The 24,147-nt window shown below is 32.6% G+C and overlaps 1 protein-coding gene across 2 annotated transcripts in view; it reads left to right on the top strand.

Annotated features, from left to right (window-relative positions):
- The window catches only part of Cdh8 (cadherin 8), a 340,478-nt gene that overhangs the window by 313,676 nt on the left and 2,655 nt on the right, over positions 1-24,147 (top strand). The window contains exons 10-11 of one of the 2 annotated variants that reach the window (XM_026392635.2): positions 18,779-19,030; positions 20,278-20,497. In XM_026392635.2, the coding sequence (XP_026248420.1) occupies positions 18,779-19,030; positions 20,278-20,497 (472 nt within the window). Of the gene's footprint in view, positions 1-18,778; positions 19,031-20,277; positions 20,772-24,147 lie in introns of those variants that run through there. The other variant, XM_077793074.1, reaches the window with a different exon arrangement.

Here is a 24,147-nt window from a genome sequence, read left to right as displayed (position 1 = left end):
TGTTCAGAATTAAGTCCTTTAACATCAGCTTACTAGTAATTTCCAGTTATGAATGTAGGTGGAAGTAAGAAACTAAGAATAAGGACTGCTTTAATGGAAGTTTTTTCAGATTGTCAGGGGAAAACCTGAAAGTATGGGTCTCTGAAATTCATATGGAAGTAGGAGATCCGAAAGGGTTCCATTGGAATGTGTTAACTTGGAACTCTAGGGGAAGAAGTACTAATGATACAGGACACACAACTGAAAACTAAAACCTTCATCTCGTGTAGGAGCAAAGTGATAATATGTTGAGAAGTTGCAATTTCTTTAGTAATAAGACAATATTATATGTTTTGGGCATATGCCAAAGTAGATTACTGCTGAGAGACTGGACTGGTATCAGGGCAATATTGGATAGGTGTGCTCATATAAGGGCTAAAATTCCAACCCAAATACATTTCTAAAGCTCACCACATTTTTAATGCTCCAGGATTGGGGTTATCACAATTTGTTATCAGAATTTTTTGCTACATTTTAAATATATATACATATCTTCCCTCTTTGCACACAGATCCTTGCTCCTCTCTGGTGGCAGAGGCAATGAGCAAACATTGTGAGGTGACAGGCTTTGGTATTATATTGTCCATGAATATGAATAATCTGCATCTCTTTTTCCTCATTGTTTTGTTTTTCTAACTAGAGTTTGTAGCAAAATATTAAAAATAAAGAATGAGAGCACAATTTGGTGTTTGGGACAATGTTTAGTTTTCAACATTAAACATGATATAATCTAAAAGATTTTTATGCCTGACTTTCATCTGGTTGAGACAATTCCCTTCTATTCTTACTTTAGAGAATATCTTTCTTATGAATGAGTGATGAAAGTTATCACATTTTACTGTTGCAATGATTAAGTCATGTTGTTTCTTTTATTCTATTCTAATGGATCAATTTTTAGTGTTAAAGGAAAAAAACAAGGGTTGAAATGTAGCTCAGTGATAAGAGTGTCACATGCATGGGGCCCTGGGTCTAATCCCTGATTCCACAAAAAGAAAAAGAGAGCAAGAAAATCAAACAACAACAACAAAAAAAAAAAAAAAAAAAAGAAAGAAAGAAAAACAAATCTGTATGCCTGGCAGAAACACCATTAGGCAGTGTTAGTATCATTTTTGTAGTATATTTTCTTGTTGAATTAACATTTTCATTATTATGAAATATACTTATTATTGATAACATTCATTTTCTAAAGTCTATCTTGTTTGATAATAAGTTTTATGATTAGAATTTTCCTGACATATTTTTTTTCCTTTTTATTATTTTACTTGTTAGCCTCTCTGTATAACTTTAAAATTAAATGACTAAAGTGACATGGGATTCTTTTTTTTTTTTTTAACAATTAGCACCTTACTGGATTTCTAAATCATTCATGCCATGTCTGCCTTTTTATTTGAGGATTTTGTCTATGTTTATTTTGACTAATATTTGCCATTGTCAGCTTTAAAAGTCTACCATCTTATAATGTGGTTTTATTAGTTTATTTCATTCTGTTTTATTCTCTTCCTTTTTTTTCCAAACTGCCTTTTTCAGTATTGATTGAATGTTTTGTGTTTCCTTTTATGTTAAGTCATCAGCATTACTATTTTAGTAAGGCTAAGGTTTATAATACTTCTGTTTAATTAAACAAAGATGAACATCATGTAATATTATGCTACTTTACATTTAATGCAGAAAACCTGTAATGGTATATTCCTGTTTCCTCAATAGCCATCCTTTTGGTTATCTATCTATTATCATTTCCATATATTCTAAAGCCATGATTCAGTTATTTTAACTTGATCAGCCTACACTTACTTAAAGAATTTTTGTTAATTATGGGAATACTGTTTTTAGCTATCCACATGTAAAGCAATTCTGGAGCTTTAAGTTTCTTTGTCTAGATATATGCTTTCTGTCCAGAATAATTTTCTTTCAAGTTGAATAACTTTCTATCATGCAGTGCAAGCCTGCTGGTGACAAAATATTTAATTTTAGCCATTTATTTTTCATCTACCTCCTCTCTTCTCATTCTAAATCTTCTATTACAATACTTTATACCACTTGGCATTGTCCCACAGGTCACTGAGGTTTGCTTTGTTAGTTGGCTTTTGATTTTGGAGGTCATTTTATCTTTGTGCTTTAGTTTGAACAGTCCCTATGGCAATGTCTTCAAGTTCACAGATCTTTTCTTCTACAGTGCTTAATTTACTGTTAAATCCATTAATTTAAATTTCATTTTGGCTTTATGTTTTAATCTATGGTATATCTGCCTATTGATATAGATATGTATATTTATTTCTCTTTTTAAGCTCTTGGTCCTTTAAATACTTTCTTGTTCCTTAAGTACTTGAATATACTTATAAATTCACATTTTAATTATTTGAATGTCTTCTTATGTTTCATTTCGATGTTGGTCTCTATTGACTGATTTTTCTCTTGATTTCAGGTTACAGGGATGTCTTGTGATTTTGAGTGTGAGACACCATAGCTGTTTGTTGTCACATATCTGGATTTTGCTATAGCTCTTTTTGACTCTTTTTAAAATGTTTTTTATTAGTTCATATTGATTGTACAAATTAATGGGTTTTGGTATAACTTTTTCTTACTCTCTCAATAGCTCTTGAGATTTGTTTAGGAACAATGAGTTAATATTAGGCCAGCTTTAATCTGTGTGAGGCTCATTTTAAAAAAAAAAACACATTTGAAAAATGCTTGTGGAGCAGATCTGGAGCAGCCATCACCCCAATGTTGATTTATTCTTATGTAAGTGATGTGCTTTTTGGATTCTCCACTTGGCAACTCATGTTTTCAGTGAGGTGCTTCCACTTTAAATGGTCAGAATTCTGGTATTCCAAACACATTGTAGTCCTAGTAGTTGCTTAGCTCATAGCATCATGGAAAGTGTTTGTTCTTTCCAGCCTCTCAGGACCTCACCTTCTGCAAGTACAGCTTGGCATTCAACCAGAGATTCAAGAACTGTAATCATATTTCTCATGCTCTTTGTTCTGCTTGGCTTTCCCCTTCTGATGCTCACTTTTGCAAATTTCAGTCATTTCACCATAACAATTCCCCAACTAGCATCTCTGTCTCTTCAACTCAGGGAGACTGTCATTTTCTGCTTGGGCTTTGCTTGAGTTGAGAATTTTTAAATTATATTGAACAATATTTTTAAACTATTGAAGTAAGATGTCTCTTGTCATTAAAATTCACTGACAGAATTGAGAAGGTGGCCCAATTTTTCCCCATGGATGAGAACAAATAAATCTAGTCAGTGATATTGAATATGTCCTGAAAAGAAAGAATAAATTTGTTGTATGTGTGAGTTATTATTCTTGTTATAGTTCAGTAAAATATTTAGTACAATAAAACAAAACAATAGCAATGCAAGACAGGAACCGTGTATCATAGAAAGGTATAAATACATGAAATTTATAAGGGGAAATCTTGCATATTCATGTTGCAATAATTTTGATTCATAGTTGGAGAAAGAAGCATTGATATAAACCAGACCATTTTAAAGGGAGAGGTAATGTCTTTACTGGATAATGAAATGAATTCTTAAATGACTTGGCTAATATTCATTAGGGAACATTCAAATTTTTCTTTAATAATTGAAGCATTTCTGTAACCAGTCAATGCACACACATGCATTTGAAAATTCTGTGAAGAAGGAGAGGCCACAAGACAAAAATAGAAAGACAAAAATAGAGAAAATCTACCAAATGATATCAAGGATCATGAACTAAAAAAAATTTCAATATTAAGAGGAAATAATATTATTTTTAATAGCAGCTTTTATGCACACGGTAGATGTGAAACACAGAAAAATGGAAAAACTTCATTCCATAGTCTTATTTTTAGGAATCATCATTTTTGGACAGTTTCTAAAAGTTGGATCAGAATGGTAGCATATATGTAATGTAGAAAAGTGAGTTCATATGGGCTTGGTTTTGATGAAGGGTTTTAAATCAGTGTTTGAATCTCAGAACTATTGACTGATAGATTTGCACTGTTTAGAACATTTGCTTAGAAACCACATTATATTGCATCTGGAGGCTGTAAAATACTTCTATTGAATACGGGAAACTTTTCCTCAATGTGAATCTTGAAGAGTCTGACTTTATTCCTCAATACCAATATATATGTTTAGTTCTTTCAGTTCATTTGATATTTAAATTTTGAGACTTCCAAATTGATATTTGTTCTAAACTAAATATTCTTAAAACCTTGAAGCCTTCTGTTTCATTATTAAGCCAAGGCAACAGACAATCTTACATCTAGCAATATTAAGTGCTAATATTTTGAGTTTTACCAAATATTTGGTAAGTAAAAGTCTCTGGAAAAGGACAATAGATGAAATAGCACCTTCACTTCTGAAAGAATTTTGACCTTAATTTTATTAATTTGGGCCCAACAAGAATAACTGCTGACTTTAGAAATTATTATTCTAAAAAACAGCAAGGTAAGTGTTGATACTGGATAAAAGCACAATTCTGAATGATTCCAGAAACTGGGCAGTACATAGTATTGTATTCAGAAGAATTCTGAAATATACATTCTAAACAAATGATATCTCATAAAAGCTACTCAGGAATCAGAATATTGAAAAGGGAACAAATTTCCTAAAGTTTACTTGCTATTTGTTAAGCATCTTTTGTAATTCCAAAATGTGAAAATTTTTATGGTAGGATTCTTTGTAGATTTCAGTGCCAGGAAGTAACACATTGCCATTGTCAACTGGGATGGCAAGTCTGGAAAAATCAAATATTATCTTGAGAATATTTAAAAAGACTCATCCAAAAAATAATCCCCCTTTATTTTAAAAGAAAAAGTATTAAAATGAAATCATGCATGACTTCAGAATGTATTCAGATTTCTCTATAGTGTATAACAATAGGGAATTTTATCAGATTACATTTTCAATAAAATGAGTTTGAATGAGTTTGATGTGATTTCTGTTTCAATCATAAGGGTGACCGACACAGGTATTTTCTTCAATCATTTTATTTCTGCTCTCTCCATCTTTATTTTAACCTGTTAATATGTGGGTGAATTTGAGGAAAAGAAAATCACTTTGACCTTTAATGTAAAGTCATTTTTGTATGATCAAAACAGTACAATTTCCAATACTAGAAAGAATGTGTGTTTTAAGATTCAAAAGTATGTGCCATTCTCAACAACCTGGGAAGAATGATAATGTGACCACTGCTTGAATGATAATTTTATCTGCATAACTGGCTTCCATCCTTTTGCCTTCACTGTGCATTAAGACTTCTGCCCAGAGATATATGTTTAGCCAAGCTGTTTTAATATAACATATTAAACTTTAAAATGATTCAAGGACAAATACTGGACTTCAGCTCACTGTAGGATGCCACGTTTTCTTGCATCATTTCTCTCCTTTTTCAGCAGTTATTTTACCACTAAACCAGGAAAGAAGGAATTATGCAGGAAAATTGCTATCAGCTGCTACCCCTGCTGGATTACACAACCCAGAGCATAATAGCTTCCCCAGTGAAGCTTCTGACAGCTTGGGCCAAGACATTAACCACTGCTAACACCTAAGGGAAGAAATGGAATAGTGCACAGTGGCTCCGAAGCATTCTGGAAGATTCTTACGTGAATAAAATTTACTTGAAATGCAGATGCTGAGGACCCATTCTCAGAAATTCTTATTCAGTTGAGACAGGGTGAAATCCAAGAATGTGTTTTTTTTAACATATTCAGATTATTCTACCTCAATTTCTAAATAACTTTTTCACTTGGCTTTTCTAAAGGTGAATATTTGCACAGATACACATGTTAATTAAAATGCTTGAAACTAAGAGTGTCAAGATGGACTTGATCTGTCAGTCTCAAATATAATAAGTGTATAGTTTTTAAAAATTTTGATTCATAAATGATAATTATATATATGGAGTAAAATATTATGGTTTGGTAAATGCTATAGGCACTTCATTTTAAAAATTAATGCAATTAATAAATTCCAATTAAGAGCTGTAAGATTTTCTCATTGTACTCTCTTTGGGTCAGGTAAAATATGTTTTGGATGCTTTCGTTTCAGGCATTGCTTGTCATTGTGAAATTCTCATTATACTTTGACTCACTCATATTCGGTGATATCTATTACATATTTATTCAACAAATAGACACCATTATATTTACTTTACATGTACTTTAAAATCAAATCTCCAAAACATTTCTGAATCAGATACCCTCAAATCCTCAGGATATTTACTCTTATGGCCTCTTTCATAAAGTAATAGTGGAGTTTCCGATGAATACTGAAGGGTTGTAGGACTTTCCCCTACTTTGATAAGGTGGTAATGTTATGGAATACAAGGGGAGACATGTGTAAAAATCATACAGTCATGAAGGTGGTACTAAAGGTATAACCAAGAAAAATATGTTTTTATAGATAGGGAAGAATAGAGATTAAATAATGTTCCATTATTAAAAGAGTGAATTTGTGGTATTGGACATTCATGTGGACATGCTCGATAGGTAAGTGACTGAAAGTTTTAGAAAGAAAGAGAGGCTGGTACTTGAAATCAGAGAGTAACTCATGTTCCAAAGATTCATAAAAAAAAAAATTAGAGTACAAAGCTGAGGAGAAAAAGAGAAACATGGGAGGCACAGGGAGATGAAGGGATCTTATTCTCTGAATTTTTATCCTTGTAGTAAGTCATTTCTTTCCTCCAAGCCTAGCCCACAGCCCACGTCTCATTTGCATCTGAGGATAGAGACTTAAATCAACGTACAAATGACACAGTGAACCACACCAATAGAAGAGTAGGGATAACAACGAGAGAACAAAATGTCAACTAACAGAATTTTGCTTAATTATTTTCTTTTATCTTATGGGACAGAATTTCACTGAGATCAGTGAATGTATCGTTATTTACCTAGACATCCATTTGTTCATTCAATAAGGATTCATGAAAAATCTTACCATAGTGACGTCTATATAACACATATAACAGAATCTAGTATCCTCATAATAAAAAAAAAATCTGTGCATCTTACATTCAGGTTTTACATAAGGATCTTACGTTTGGTGAGGTAGATAAACAACATGCTGGGTAGGATGTGTGTTGTAAGACTTTCCTTGTATGTTAGCAAGGAAGAATGAATTTTTACCACATTTTTGATGGCTTTCCTCATGAAACAGTTTTTGTATCATTTTCATATGTGCAAATAACAAATTCTGGGGGAGATCATAGAACCTAGCAAAATGATGATTTCAGACATGCTTGACCTCTTTCAAATGAAAGTAAGTTATTTAGAGAATAATCTACACTGCATACTTCCTTTTCATAATCTTAACTCTCTCTTAATAATATTTAAAGATTTTAGTCTCTTGTACACAGTGATTTTTTTAAAGCAAGCTTACACTTTTGCCTAGTTATCCTTTATATCAAGTATATTGATGAACACAAATTTATCAGCTTCAATACACAAGGAATTCATCTATCAATCTCAGCTTCTTAAATATTTAGAAGTATCTGTTTAATCAATATATATGTGGTAGAAAAGTCAATTTCCTAATAATGATAACTTTCTGAAGTGTGGGTATTTAACACTGTTAGGTTATTTTCTGAAGCTTTCATTTAAAATCCCAATAAAGGTCTTAATTTTTCCTTTATGTTGCTTGTATGTTTAAAAATGCATTTTTTATATTTCTTTATAAATCCAAATAGTTACATATTATTCCTGATCTATTGATATTTATAAAACCTTAAAAACTTCCATTAGAACAAAATGGAAATTGGGTTTTGGCATAGCTTTACTCTCGTGGGTTAGTTAATGCAGGTATTCCTCAATAAAATGAAGGTAATATTAGCCTTCATCTCTCATTCCCTAGTACCTACAAGTGAGATAAATCTGTCTTTCTCCTGAGCATTAAGGGATCTATAAAAGGTGCATGGAGCATTTTGAGTAAGAGGCCTGCTAATTAGGTAGAGGGAAAATCTCCAAAGTCTCAAGACTTGGGAGAGTGATTTAATCTAACATGGAATGTGGATACTGTGATACTTGTATTCCCTTCTGGCACCAAAAATAATCACTTCTTCATAATCAATTTATGGTGGTACTATGTTATATTAAGTTGTGGTAAGCTATGCTGTGCTATGCTGAACTGTGTTCACTCTCAAGTTATGAGAACTTTTGCTGTATATCTTTCTCTTCCTTCTAAAAACGCTATGCTCTTATACACTGGTAACCTTGACCACTTTTTTTTTCCTTGTCTCTGATAAAGGTGTTAAGGCATAGAAAAACCTCCTTCGGTACACTTTTTTTTCCTCTTGTCCTTGAGCTTTAATAAAATTTTCTTAGAGTCCATATTCTCTGGCTCTTTGAGGTAATTTTTGTTAGGGTAGCAGAAAATACTATAGAAAATATTGTGCACTTGGTTATTATTCTTAGCTTCCCACTGAGAAATCCTGAGGAAGTCACTTTATCTTTCAGAAACCCTGCTCATCATGTACAAAACAGAACTAAAAATACCTTGCTCTTCCTCTGTAACCATGAGCAAATTTAATTAGATTTGCTTATGGCATTCATTTCCTAAGGATGGCATAACCTGTATGCCATAACCACAATCTGAGAGGCATAATACACTAGAAACCTATTCTTTCAGAATTTGGGAGACCAGAAATCTTAAATCAAAGAGTTGGCAGGGTCGTTTTTCTCCATAGACTTACTATAGGAGAGAATCTGTTCTTTACCCCTAAAGATTATTAACTTTACCTACAAAGACCACTTTCCAAACAAGATCACATTTACAGGTTCCATGGAAGAGGAAGTGGATCTGTCCTATTTTTGGGGTAACCATTTACTTCACTACACTAACATTCCACCACCAGCCATTATAAACAATAATTAAAAATAAGAAGATAGAGGTAGTAAATATCATCTTTCACAAATATAATTCCACTAAATACTACCTTTGAATGGTCTAAAATTATTTTACATGAAAAATTTAAATACAGTAAATCTAATTTCTTATAAAATATTAGAACTTGTTTGAGTTTCACTAGTCTGTCAATGAAAACTAAATTTTATAAATTGAAAGGCAGATCCCACCATTTGTATACTTCCATTTCAAAATGACAAATATACAGATATTTATAGAGCTCTAGAACTGGATGGTTATAATGTATAAAGAGCCCTTAGAGTGTTTTTCTATTAAAAATGTTAGTTAATTCTATGAATAATTGTAAATTGCTGACTAAATATTAAGTATGGTATTAATCTAATCCAAAAGAATCCATAAGGTTATTTGGCTTTGTTTTTAAAGCCAAATAGACTTTCATCAATATTTTATGGCTTGGTATATTTTATTATTAAAGGTGATGTTATCTGACAATGAATGAGCACTTAAATAAGCCTTGAGATTGTTACACCAGGTGGCATGATGGACAGTCTAGAGAGGAAAGAAAAGGAAAAACAGTGATATATAAGCCAATAGTCTAATGAGGTGGCCCAGAATATCCAGCTGTTTGTGGCAGATTTAATGTTGTTGGTGCACTCTCAATGAATTATGTAGGAAGTTATAATGGCACTGGAGGAGAATGGCTTCACAAAGACTTAACTTGTACTAATTCAATACTGAGTGAATGTTTCCAATCAGACTCAGTGTTTGGAGTAAAAGATATGAACAAAGTGCAAATTCTATGATATTTGCTTCATATCCTTAAATATTGAATACACTATATAAATGTTTTTAATATGGTGAAAGTTTATGTCTTTGGTTTTTCCTTGCTTTGCTAGGTTTTTATAAATAAACAACAGACAGAACACAATGATGAGAACGTAATTAAACCTCTCGTCCACACCTATGAAACAGGCTGCCATTTTCCCCTGTGTTTTGACCTTCTTACTTTTCTCATTTCATTTGACCTGACCAAGAAAATTTGAATCGAATTTGCAAGTCAAGTATCAGGAGATGTGTTTCAAAAAGGCACAATATCTACTGATCATCTCTTCATCTACTTATTTTATCATAAATATTTGTCAAGGGCCTTCATTAATTCTGGCTCCTTTTTCATTTTGCTTGCATATGAAAGGACAGTGAAAAGTCATAGCTCTGTGATTTTAAATGAATGAGACTTAGACTAAAGCACAATTTCTATACCAGAGCAACAACAGATGGCTTGCACTGAAACAATAAAATATTTAGATTTTCCTCCTTTATTTTTTTCTAAAAATATTACCAATGTGAAAAGAATATGAAATATTTAAATAACAGCCATAAAAATATTGGACATTGTTTGTGTAAAAATGCAGAGAACCAGGCATGGTGGTGTACATCTGTAATCCCAGTGGTCACGAAGCTCAGGCAAGAGGATCGTCAGGTTCAAAGCCAGCCTCAGCAACTTAGAAAGCCCTAAAGAACTTACCAATATCCTTTCTCAAAGTAAAAAATATAAAAGGCTGGTAATGCAACTCAGTGGTTAAGTGCACCTGAGTTCAATCCCTGGTACCAAAATGGTACCATAAGAAAAAGAAAAACAATGCAGAGAGAATAACTGAAAGGAAAGAAGGAAGTTAAGACTCTGGGATAAAGTATGCAAATAAAACTGAAGCATTATTCATAGGTCTATAGCCGACCTCTTTAAACAGACTTGGAAATGTTTTAGGACACTAATTAGTGATTACAACATTGTCTTAGTCTGCTTGGGCTACTGTAACAAAATATTCAGACTTGCTGGCTAACACAACGTAAATTTATTTCTCACAGACCGGAAGTTCATTGTCAAGGTGCCAATTAGGTAAGGGCTCTTTGCTTGACTCAAAGGCAGCAGTCATCTTGCTGGGTGTTCACATGATCACTTCTTTGTGTGCCCACAGAAAGAGACAAAAGGAGAGAGCCTACTCTTTACTGTCTCTTCTTATAAGGAAGATAATCCCATAGGTTCAGGTTTATACCCTTAACCTTCATCACTTCCTCAGTGATCCCATCTCCAAATATAGCCACACTGAGAGTTAGAGCTTCAATGTAGAGAATATGAGGGAAACAATCTTTGGGGAATCCATAGCAAATACTGTCTTAATTACTTACAGAAAAAAATGTATTAATGTTATATGAAAGAATATTCTTTAATTTTCAATTCTAAATGCTTAACTACCAAATATCAATAATCAAAGAAAAAACTTCTCTAAGAATCTATATAAGGGATAATCATTCAGTATGTATTATCTACCCCGAATAAAGAACTAATGCATCCAACTTCAGCCAGTAAAGAAGTTCAGTGTATACCTCTTTTACATGTTGGTATTTCCGAAATTTTAGAGCAATTTTCTTCCTCTCTGAGCCTGCTCTACTTGCATTTAAGCATCCTCCGTTTATTGCTCTCAATAATGCCAATATAGTTATGCCTAGAGAAAAGCTTACAAACTGTCAATATTTCTCTTGAATTTCCATATGTGACCCTAGGCTATATATGCCTTCCAGTAGCCAGAAAATGAACTCCCTTTCTGATTTATTTTGAAACATATATAATCTCCTATATTATTAAGTATCATGAAAAGAAATGAACATGAGCTGCACAAAACATAGCTTATCATTACATAGTCATTTGTTTACTTAGCAAATATTTTCTAAATACTTATTATACTTCTTAAAATGGTTATTTGTTTTTTTGGAAGTTTCCTACTTTATTTCTGCATCTCCAGTGTCTACTATATCTCTACTACTATATGATTTCTGTGTAATAGTGTCTTGATGAAAGCATAAACATTTTTATAAGATTATGCAACTAATTTATCCAGAGAAATCAGAGACAACTTGTGAGAAATATTATCCACAAAAAAGTTATTTTTAAACATAGATTCAAAAAAATATACATGAATATTCACAATTTGAATTATGTACAAGGAAAAGGAGAGGAATTTTTAGGCAAAAGCTAAAGCAAATATAAAAGCCTTGAGAAACAAAGATGTTTGACACACTAAAGGCCAAAGTGCCTGCAACAACTAGTAAAAGGAGTGATGCATACATGCAGCTGGAATTAGGCAGGGATTAGAACATGCAGCAGGTATGGGGGAAATCATAAGTCTGTAATCTGTAAGGGAAATAGAGAAATTCTAATAATGGTCCTCTTTCTCAGATGTACATGTGGGCATGTGTGGTATATATGTAGGAAACCTTAGTCCTACAAGAGGTATGCCTCAGTCCTATAAGAGAAATATTAAAATTCTAAATATACACTATATATTTATATACATATATCTGTATTTTTATAGATATAGGTATTTATTTATCTCAACCTATACAGAGAGTGCTGAAGTGGCATTCCATTTCTATTGATAAAATATTATCAGAATGATATGTTTATTGTATTCTGTTTTTATTCTGTAGCAGAAATTTTAATAAGATTCGATAGAAGGATGGGTGAATGAATGGATGGGAAGGTAGACAAATACTCCCTACTCTTTCATTTCCTATTTTTAAACATTTATTTGTCCTAATGTATCAGTGGGGTATTCAGTTTTGTGAAACCAAACTCATTCTAAAGAAAAGTGGGTTAAAACTCTGGGGTTGTAGGTCAGTGGCAGAGCACTTGCCTAGCATGTGTGAGGCATTGGGTTCGATTCTCAACACCAAATATAAATAAATAAAGGTCCATCTACAACTTAAAAAATATTAAAAAGAAAAAAGGCGACTGTTTCAAGAATCCATGCTTTGTGCCAGTCCTGTGCTGGAAATAGGGAATAGTTTTGTATTAAGTAAGGTTAGTCTCCCTGAAAGGCTTTTATCTTGATGAGATAACATACACATATATGTAATAGTATCTATTTATTTTTATAAATTCAAAGGACCACTGACTGAACATTTCAAGAGATGGATTTTAACATGGCTGGTTTTGATGATGTCTCTCATAACTTCCAGTAAAGTTCCAACAAATTGTTCAGACAGGAAAAATTATGAAAATTAAGATTAAAGTGAATGTTTTTTATTCATGATCTGGTCTCAGTATCTAAGGTAATGCTTACATATAATAATAACAATGACTATATTGTTTAAAACTAGACAAATCTATGTACTTGAAAATGGTTATTGCTTTTCTGATTCATTCTTTACTACTTTTTGCTATACGTCTTGTTTTTTCTCAGCCAAAGAGAAAGGAACTCCACCACTACTTTAGTAATATTATCATTTGACATGTGCCAGGTGCAATAGATCTACTTTCAATCTCCATCAAGTTCTTTGATGACTTCTGACTTCCTTCAACAGTCAGTTATAAACAATAAGTGTATGGAGAATGAAGCATGATTCTAAAAATAATGTCATTCTTCCTTCCTGGTATAATGCTCATAAATAAAACATTCCAAGTGTATGAGAGAACAGGAAAACCCCTCACTGGAAGAAATCATGGGGAATATCAGTATTTGAACTTTCATCTCTCCAGAGTATTAGTGAGTCAGGTGATGTGGTTAAGATATGTAGCATTGGGTCCAGTTGGATATTGGTCCATCTTAACAGAATGCCAATTGCTTTGGTTCACCCATTTCTTAAATAGAACCTAAGTATACTTCTACCTTTTGGAAAACTCAGTTATTATATTCCATAAATATCATTTAAAACATCATATGGTATGTTTGTATGAGTTTCAGTGATTGCTTTCTCTCTTTTCTTATATATTTTCTAGTTTTAGAAAACATCTCTGTGTTTTCTTCAACAAATAATTATCAGGACCTACTCTTCCATTTTCTGTGCTCAGAAAGACAAAATGAATTCAACACATGCAGTAAGCAAAAGCAACCATAAAGGGAAGAATAGGCTAAGATGCATATACAATAAGTTAGCATAGAATGTAAATGCATGAAAGTATGAAGGAATCAAAGATGGTTTTTCAATAATGTAATAGTAAAGTTGAAACCATGCTTAGAGGTGGTGAAAAGCTGAGCTATTCTCACTTATATGACTGTGCTTACCCTTTGTATTATTGGAAAAAAAAATGAAACGAAATAAAATAGAAACTGAAGGAAAAAAAATAAAAGCATATCAACATATTAACAAGCAATTAGAAAGTCTTCCAATAAACATCATCAATCATCTTACTAAATGCTGAATTCAACAAACTTTATCATGAATTTATTTTTTTCTTTAGTTTCTCTCATATATACATAAAATTTAATATGAGCTATTTCTTAATATAGACATTTAAAGCTATAAATTTCTCTCTAAGCACAGCTTTAGCTGCATCCCATACATTTTGGTCTGTTGTATCTTCATTCATATTTGTCTCATCATATTTTCTAATACCATTTTTGCTTTCTTCTTCAACCCATTGATTATTGAAGACTGCAATTAAGACCATGTATTTGTGAGTGCCTGAGTTTCTTTCATATTGTTGATTTCTAATTTCATTTAATGGAATACATAATTTGGAGTTGCTGAGAGAACAATCTTTGTGCCATTTATATAATTTTACATTAATTTGTATTTGATATAGTTTATGCTAAAGAATATTTCAAGTGTATTTAAGAAAATATTTATTTTTCTGTTGTTGACTGGAATATTCTATAGGTATGTGTGGAGTATAGCTGGTTTTATGATTGTTTAAGTGTTCTATCTTCCTGTTGATTTCTCCCTCATTATTTTAAACATTAGTAAAAGTGAAATTTTGAAATATTTAATTATTACCTTTAATTTCTATATGTAATATGCTCAAGAATAGGTTAGATACACAATATTTTATATATTGCTTTTTATAAAGAGAAATCTCTTCATTTATACTATTTTTAAAACTATAATATTTTCTTTACTGATACTTTTAGTTTTTAATGTGTGTTTGAATTACCATCTGGAATTTTTTGCTCTCAATCTGAAGAAAACATTCTTTAATAAATACTCATGCAAATTCTGTTGGGTTTTTGTTGCCTGGGAATGCCTCTATTACAAACACAGACACACTGAAGGGTAACTTTGTTAGATATATATCTTGGCTGACAATTATTATTTTGTTTCATTGAGCATTGTAATCATGTTATTTTACTTCCTTCCGGCCTCTACTTATTCTATAAGAATTTAGCTGTTAATCGTACTAGTCACTTTGGAAGTGACTGACTTTACTCTTGCTTGCAAGATTTTTTTCATTGTGTTTGACTCTCAGGAATTTTACTATGATGTGTCTATTGTCTTGTATAAACATTTCTTCATTTGCTGCTTTTCTCCAGAAACATTTCCAGGAATTTTAAATTCGTTTTCTTTTATAATATTCATCATTTGCCCTGGGAAGCATATCTGTGAGCTCCTCATGCTATCATACTGAAATGGAATTATCTGATGAGATATATTTTATAAGTAAAAAAGAATGTCTTAGAAGATTACTGAAATTAAGAATAGTGTACAAACGGGTTCAATCTCTATTACTAAGAAGAAAAAAAGGAAAAATAAAAGACTGTAGTATGTGTATACCATTTTACAGTCCTACCCAAAAAAAGCAATTATATTTTGTATATCAGCAGCAATGCACTGAAAATCTAATTTTCAAAGGTAGTTAATTTTAGGAAGGTTTACTATAGCAACAGAATATATGCATCATCCAATAATAAATAGAACAAGAATGTAAGAAATATCTTTTAGCCAAAATAAAAGCTTATTGATATATATTTAGGAAAATAGATAAACCTTGATCATATCTTTATACAGAAGATTATGGCCATAAAACTGTCAATGCCTTCTAAATTTGTTTCTATTTGATTACAACCTTTACCAGAGGACTTATAGGAATTTTTAAGGGATTTGTTAATCTGTCTGACTCTATATTTATAAGAGAACAGCAAATAGACAAAAAATAGCTCATACACTTTAAAGAAGAGATGATTGGGGAAAGTGCCTTGAAAAATATCAAGATTTTTATAAAGTTCTCACTTATAAAAAGGATGTTATTAATACATAGTTAGAAAAATCAGACTATTGGAACTGAATAGAGATTCCATGAAAGGATGAGAATGCAGAAAAACTGATTTGTGAGAGAGAACATTAAGAATCAGTGGATAAGGGATAAGTTATTCCATAATTAACCTTGGGAAAATAAATTAGAAGTATGGGGAAAAAAATCAATTCCATATAATGGCCTAAATCAGAAAGGTAGCATTCTGAAACCAAATTTTATATAATTAGCAATCTTTAAAATAAGGCTTAAAAACACTTGTGATGAGATTGATAAAATTGACTGTATTGAAATTAAAATTTCAATGAAATGAAAAATCAGCATAAGTTTTAAAGAACAAACTGCAACTTTGTAGAAGTTATTTGCAACATGTAAGATTTTTAAAATAAACATAAATACATTAATATGAACTATGTAAAACCATTATGTTATGTTTTTAAAATTGTTTTTATTTTTTAAATACATGACATGTTATGATTTTTGATATATGCAATATTATAATTTTATTTGTCCTATTTTTTTAAAGTCCTCAAATAAATTAATACTATATACAAGCACCTATGCAAAACTAGTAAACACACGTGCACACACATACACACACACAAAAAAAATTCACAATCCAGTAGACAGGCAATTGACATTGCCTACAGTTGGTTGGTAAAACTTAACAAAAATAACTCATTGTCTTCTTTTATCTACTCAACAATTTCCTGTGTAAATAGGGAAACAATGTAAGCCAGGTGTGGTGGCTGTAATACCAGGAGCTCCTGAGGCTGAGGCAGGAGGATTGAGAATTCAAAGAAAACCTCAACAAAAGTGAGGTGCTAAGTAACTCAGAGTGACCCTCTCTCCAAAAACAATACAAAAAAATGGGGCTAGTGATGTGGTCCAGTGCTTGAATTAGCTCAGTTCAACCCCTGGTATCCCCACCCCTAAAAGAGTGAAACAATATATGCAAATTCCAGGATTAACACAAAAGTATGAGTATGTGTTTAGTGTTAGATTCACCAACACTTTTCTAAGTGATAAAAGAGATTTTTTTTTCTGCAACAAGCAGTATTCTTGAAGCAAATTCTAAATTCCCATTATAGACTACTTTAAAGAGAGAATATGCAAAGATACTTCTGGTATAAATAATGTCATCTGCAAAAGACAAAAGCCCCATTGTAATTTTATTAATTGCATCTTAAGGAACAATTCCCAGCTTCTGTTTTGAACTATGGTGTATGAAATCACCCACAAATGTTCCCTGCACTAATTAACTGTACTCAAACTTGTCATATACTTTCTGAAAATATAACACAACTATATATTCTGTATGTTTTGAGATAATGTTCCCCTGCTTTTAGCTTACTGGTATTTCCTTCTAGGTCATGGAAATAAAGATTACTGGATCATTTGGTGTATCACTGCTTAACTCCATTAGAAACCTCCTTTTGCTCTGCAAATTACTATATAATGAGGCACAACCAGAAGAAATTTAAGAAAAAATATTGTTAAATCAGAGTGCTTTTTCTGTTTGACTCCTTACTAGTAAGGCATTATAGGCCTGTTTTTATCATAAAGCAAAAAGACGTCTAATTATACATCTGTTCTTAGGAATGACTCTTATTTTCTGGGAAATTGTAATATGGTAGTATATGGCTAAGATTAACATATTTACTTAAATTCATTTAATAAAATATGTATCTACCTATTTGAGTATTTTAGAAACAAGTAGGACATTGATGTCCAGAAATTAGACAGCAATGGTTTGAAATGTCTGCTTTAATGCAGAATGATGAGGTTGCCCAATCTTCTGAGACCTGAAAATTTATTGATATCTGAAAAGAAAAAATCTCAGCTGAAATAATAATTACACAAAAAACATTATATACAGTAGCCAAAAATTTGTTTATCTGCTTTTGACCATAATACCAATATGAGATAATCAGTAGATATTTGTTTTTCATTAATCAGAATTTGAAAATAAATTAATATGTACCAATAAATTAATATGTATAATACATGAGATGGTGATAAATAATAAACAAAAATTTGGTGTGGCTAATTGAATTTGAAAACCATATTGTTAACATGGAACCAATCACTTCTTAGTAACCAGTTTTATGTAAAACTGCAGTTATATACTTAAGGTATACTTAAGGTAACCAGTTACCTCCCTGTAACTAATTGACACACACACACACACACACACACACACAAATGGAATACTTTCTCAGATGACTTCTCACTTTTTCTTACTTGTATTACTAGTATACACAAAGTTAGGTTACATGATTTTTACATGTGTGACAATCATCCAATTGGCAGTAAATGGAGCTTTTGTTATTTCTTAGTATAAACACTCAAAAGCATGATTGTCTCTTTCATTAGGTACCTGTGGGAGTCAACAAAGTACTTTGATTTGCATGCCATATTGTCATCTAGTCTATGTTTTAATATAGAGTTTCTGGAACCAATCTTCCAAATATGGTGCAATTCTATCCAGTCAACTTTGTTCAGTGCATTATAAAGCTAAATAAAGAGAATGGAGACTTGAGAAAATGTATGTCTTCCAAAAGAACCCTTAAAACTTGAAGATTATTTTTATAAAATTAATATTTTGTAAGTATATGGTGCTGGTAAAATTCCATTAGTTCATTATTGGGCTCCATGCATTCAACCCATTATTGTTTGGTTAAATTTTAACTCATGACAAATGAAAAAGTGGGAAGTACAAATGTAAAGAGAGCTTGAGAGGTCCACTAGAGTTGGGATTGTCTTAAGGTTTGCAGGGGATTTCAGAACTAGGAAAACAAGTGTTGTTTGGATAGCCATTTTGAAATGATTTAAATTATTCTAATTTCCACTCTTTCCAGATAATTCCCTCAGCATTTTGGCAAAGCATAATGGATTCAACCGTCAGAAGCAAGAAGTCTATCTTTTACCAATCATAATCAGTGACAGTGGAAATCCTCCACTGAGCAGCACCAGTACCCTGACGATCCGGGTCTGTGGCTGCAGCAATGATGGTGTTGTCCAGTCTTGTAACGTTGAAGCGTATGTCCTTCCCATTGGACTCAGTATGGGCGCCTTAATTGCCATATTAGCATGCATCATTTTGTTGCTAGGTAGGTATTTCCTTCATAGCCTCATGGTCACCATTTTTCTGGTTCATAAATGACTGTAAATGAGGACAGAAAACTCTGTCCTGGCCAGCATCAGCATTCTTTGAGGCAAGAAGTATTTCCTTTTTCTACACTGTGAGGTCACTAAGAGGAAGTCAAGAAAATGTTATGATAGTACATGCAGAATTGAAGAGAATGTTCAGTGCCTTTTTCAGTCCCATGATCAGTGAATGATGGGCAATGTGTAAAAATAGAATATGGTGGTGAAAGTGGGGATAAGCCTTTCTGTGTTTGTAGCCTCTATTATATAAGATCTCCAGATCTTCTGATGCAAACACACCAGTTACTGTAAACAGAGTATGCTATTTGATGCCCATAATACTATTGTATATAAGCAGGGTATAAATTGGGTTACTTAGCCCATCAGATCCTAAAGTTTAATCAGATAAAATGAAAAAAAAGAGTAGACACAATATGTTGTCTTCAAAAAGATTGAAAAAACACAAAAAGTCATCTCCAATGCTGTTCTTAAAGAATAAAACACCTTAAAGATGGTGTCATTTACTATCTTCTTCACTCAGTACCTTGGATTTGAGCCTAACTTACCTCTATGACATATTTTTCTCCAGTAGCCCAAGTCTGATCAGGGTACCTAGTTATGAGTTCTTATCCCTTTCCTCACCATCAGGTCTCTGTTTTCAGATTTAGGAGTTCCAGCTTTCATCAAGAAGCTACCCATGTGTGTTTAACGTTTACTCTGTGAAAACAAAAAATTTTTTTTTAATCTAGAGGACCTTGAATAATAGTTAAAACAGAAAATAAACAAAGTTGGAGCTCACTAATCTTGTTTTTTTAATTTTAATTTTATTTTATTTTATTTTTTAACAGAAGAGAGACATGGAGCTAAAGGATTTTCAATAATTTACCCAAGAGATACACCAAGTTAGTCCTGCTGCATTTTGATTTCATACCATTAGAGCTGAAAACAGTATTAAATGTATCCTTCACCACAACTATCTAAAAGCCTATTTATTTAACCCAGCATCATCACCCTTTAATAAACAGTAATAATCTGGAATAACACTCAAAATTCAGTGGCCAATCTTCAGAAAGATGTTTAGCTAAATTTCCTAATAAAGGTGATTAAAGCCACACACTCATAAATGCCCCTGTCTCTTAACATATATGATGTACTGATTATAAAATTATATGTTCCTCCGGTTAATTATCATTTGGCATTTTTCCTACAGTCATTGTGGTGCTGTTTGTAACTCTGCGGCGACATAAAAATGAGCCATTGATTATCAAAGACGATGAAGACGTTCGAGAAAACATCATTCGCTATGACGACGAAGGAGGAGGGGAGGAGGACACAGAGGCTTTTGACATTGCAACTTTACAAAACCCAGATGGAATTAATGGATTTTTACCCCGTAAGGATATTAAACCAGATTTGCAGTTCATGCCAAGGCAAGGGCTTGCTCCAGTTCCAAATGGTGTTGATGTCGATGAATTTATAAATGTAAGGCTGCATGAGGCAGATAATGACCCTACGGCCCCACCATATGACTCCATTCAGATTTATGGCTATGAAGGCCGAGGGTCTGTGGCTGGCTCTCTCAGCTCCTTGGAGTCCACCACATCAGACTCAGACCAGAATTTTGACTACCTCAGTGACTGGGGTCCCCGCTTTAAGAGACTGGGCGAACTCTACTCTGTTGGTGAAAGTGACAAAGAAACTTGACAGTGGATTATAAAAAAAAAAAAAAAAAATTCCATGGAACTGAGCATTCTGTAATATTCTAGGGTCACTCCCCTTAGATACAAACCAATGTGGCTATTGTTTTAGAAGCAAGTTTAGCACCAATCATCTATAAACTCAACCACATTTTAATGTTGAACCAAAAAAAAAATAATAAAAATAAAAAGTATATGTTAGGAGGTTATAAATCTTGTGGAGTGTGAATTAAGTATGTGGAGTGTCTAGAAGTCTTTGGATATTTGATATTTACCTGACTACCACAGACAAAGATTGGGATCCTAGCTAATCTTTAGAGAAATGGTTTAAAAAGAGGAAAAAAATCAAAATTAAAAGGTGCTTTCTTAGAAAAAAAAAAAATGGACCTGCAAGGAATCTGCTGCTGATTTGTGTCTTCTTCAAGGATTTTTATGAATGCAAATGGTTTTTTCCCCTTCACCAATAAGGATCCCGCCACAAATGATAAAGCAATACTTGGTCTGCTGTACATTATGACTTTTTGGAGTTTCGGGAGGCTTCCTAGATTATACGGTACGGTGACCACACATTGTACATAATTGTTGGCCCCACTCACCAGAGACTGAATAGCATCTTTAAATATTGTGTCGAGCCTTAAAATATTCACATGTTCGTAATCCATTCCAGGGTGGGGATTGCCAACTCAGTGGTGGGAGGAGAGAAATCCCATTCAAACAGCTTGTTTCTAGAAGCAGGATTCCTCCTTCCCTCCACCTCATCTTCTTCCACAAGGACACAAAGATAAACTGTATCCCATAGTGGACTAATTAAGAGACAGATGGTTTTATTGCTAGCGCGTGAATTTATTTGTTTAATCCTCAAAATAAATATTTTATTGATGTCCATTAATGCTTTTATTTATTAAGGTTGGTACTCTATAGATTAAGGGACTATATGGGAAAAGAAACCTAAATTATATCCATTATTAAGACTTTAGATTGTTTTATATAAATATATATACAATGAATGTTTAATACATGTACATTTTGATGAGATAAGTATGGAAGGCAATATTATGAAAAAGGAGAGCTAATAGTCTCTTTAGAGTAGGAAGTGTTATTGTGACTGGTGATGGCAGGAACAGCATTTTCCCAGAGAAACTTAACGGACTGTTTTCTATTTTGTTCATAATCCTAGTATTTGGTGTTTTTACTACAAGCACAAACATCTGAAAGTATATTGATTCCTGTGAATATTTAAACTCTAGACTTTTAGATACCTACCTAATGCCCTGTCCAATAAACATGCTTCAAGTTGCCCCCCACCCCCACTATTTTAGAAACAGGAACTGATTTGTACATAATTTTACTGCTTCTGTTTTTAGCACTTTTGTCCCTGATCACAGTGATCCACAGAATGTTTTAGGCTACAAAGAAAAAAAATAAAAAAGAGCAGCACTAGAAGATGTGAGCATATTTAATTTGTAATGCAAACCTGCCATTTAGGAGTAGAAAATGTATGATAAAACTCAAGTATTACATGCAGATCATTTTAATTTTCTACTTTGCTTTAATGCAATATTGTTTATTTACTCCATGTATTGTATTCAGAGAAACTCCTGTATTGTTTCCTACTTTGTGAAATATATTTTTATAAATACCTTTGTTGTCATCATTTTTTTCCAGCCAAATGAAGACCTGATATTAACAAAATTATCAACCTCTAACTAATGTCCTAAAGGGTTCCACCAAATCATCCCAAGGAACACTTTTATTTATTTGAGTCTTCATTATAAAGAACTAGAGAAGAGAAATGGCTTGATAGCTTTCATATAGCAAGATATAAGCAGAAACATAAAAGGAATTTAAAATACCTAAAAGCTTGCCGATTGTACATTTGAGTACATCTGGGAAGGGAAGTGGTACTGGGCTGGAAGACTTCAGACAAGATGGTAGGTCTACAACTTATAAAAATGAAGGGATCAGAGAATAGGATTTGACAAGAGAGCCTTAGACTGCAACATAAATCTGGCAAAATATCTGTCAGTGCATTCAGAGGGTTCTGGAATGAGAGACTGTCCACTAGAGCAAGATATCACAGGACCAATGTAGTGAGGCTCTGGTCACCTGCCATCTCAATCACTGGCTTGGGGCTGCCTAAGGAAAGCATGGATCTGGCTTGCAAATTGAAGGCACCAAGTTCTAGTAACTGCCTCCTTTGTGACAGCAACAAAACACTTGCATGTTATAACAAGAATTTAGTAGCTATCCAGTGGTTTAATCAAATCCTTTTTGAGACCCCTCTTTCTGTGAATAATTCATCTTATATGCTTATCCCAGAGGCTATTGAATACTCTTTCTGAGGTCAAAGTGATGATCCAAAGTGACTTTTATAATCACCAGGTTAGCACGGTATCTAAAACAAGTATCTGATGAATATAAGTTATCAACAGCAGTTGTAGTAATAATCAATTTTAAACAATATTCTAACTATCTTACACATTCCAAACCAAGGTGAAATTATTTATTTTTATTTATCTCTGGTATATCAGACTCATTTCTGACTTGTTTACAGTGAAGTGCCATAGATTAAACAAATATATCTAACACAAAAATAACACTATTTTACTTTGGGAAAATTATACCTATCTACTCCTGTTAGGAATCAGTAGGTTATCCTCACATGGTAGTTTTGTGGGAAGGAGATAATAAATGGTATACCAGTTGTCTCAAACTTGCTTCAAAATTTATTTTACTTAGGAAGAGGGGATGGAAATATTTAGATTCCTTACTAAATTTTTACCATCACCATCTAAGCATTTTGTGCTTAAAAGCCAATTCCAAATTTTGTAACATGGGGTGAAATGAGTAATGCTGTGTTCATTATAAAGACTACACTATATGAACTATGTTTTTCGAATATCATGAATTTATATGAAGATCTGAGGAACATGCACACAACACACACACACACACACACACACACACACACAAATTAACTGAAGCCTTACATTAACAACAGACTTAGCAGGACTTCACCAACCAAAAGAATCAATAGGGGTTTAAGCACTACATGCTCAACTTGCTAAGTAACACATTATACAATTTTATTGAAGTGATTCCTTTTATATTTGTCCATAGTCTTCTGTTCCATCAACATTTATATATATTTTACATGTACCTACCTCTGTGGTTACTTTTCAAATAATTGTCTACAGATATTTTAATGTGTCTGTGGATCTTTGTGTGTCACAAAGTTTAGTCTTTTCCTATCCTTTGAAACATATCTCTGCCCAAGGGTTTAATGACTAATGTAAAAGAATTGCTATCTGGAACCAAGTGAGAAAAAATTGTCTCCCTCTGTCTGCCACACAATTCAATGTTCCAGATGCATCCCTGGATGT

Source organism: Urocitellus parryii, chromosome 15 (assembly GCF_045843805.1).
Source record: "Urocitellus parryii isolate mUroPar1 chromosome 15, mUroPar1.hap1, whole genome shotgun sequence".
NCBI lineage: Eukaryota > Metazoa > Chordata > Mammalia > Rodentia > Sciuridae > Urocitellus > Urocitellus parryii.
The sequence above is the reverse complement of the archived record's forward strand: the minus strand, read 5'-3'. Positions and strand labels throughout refer to the sequence as shown.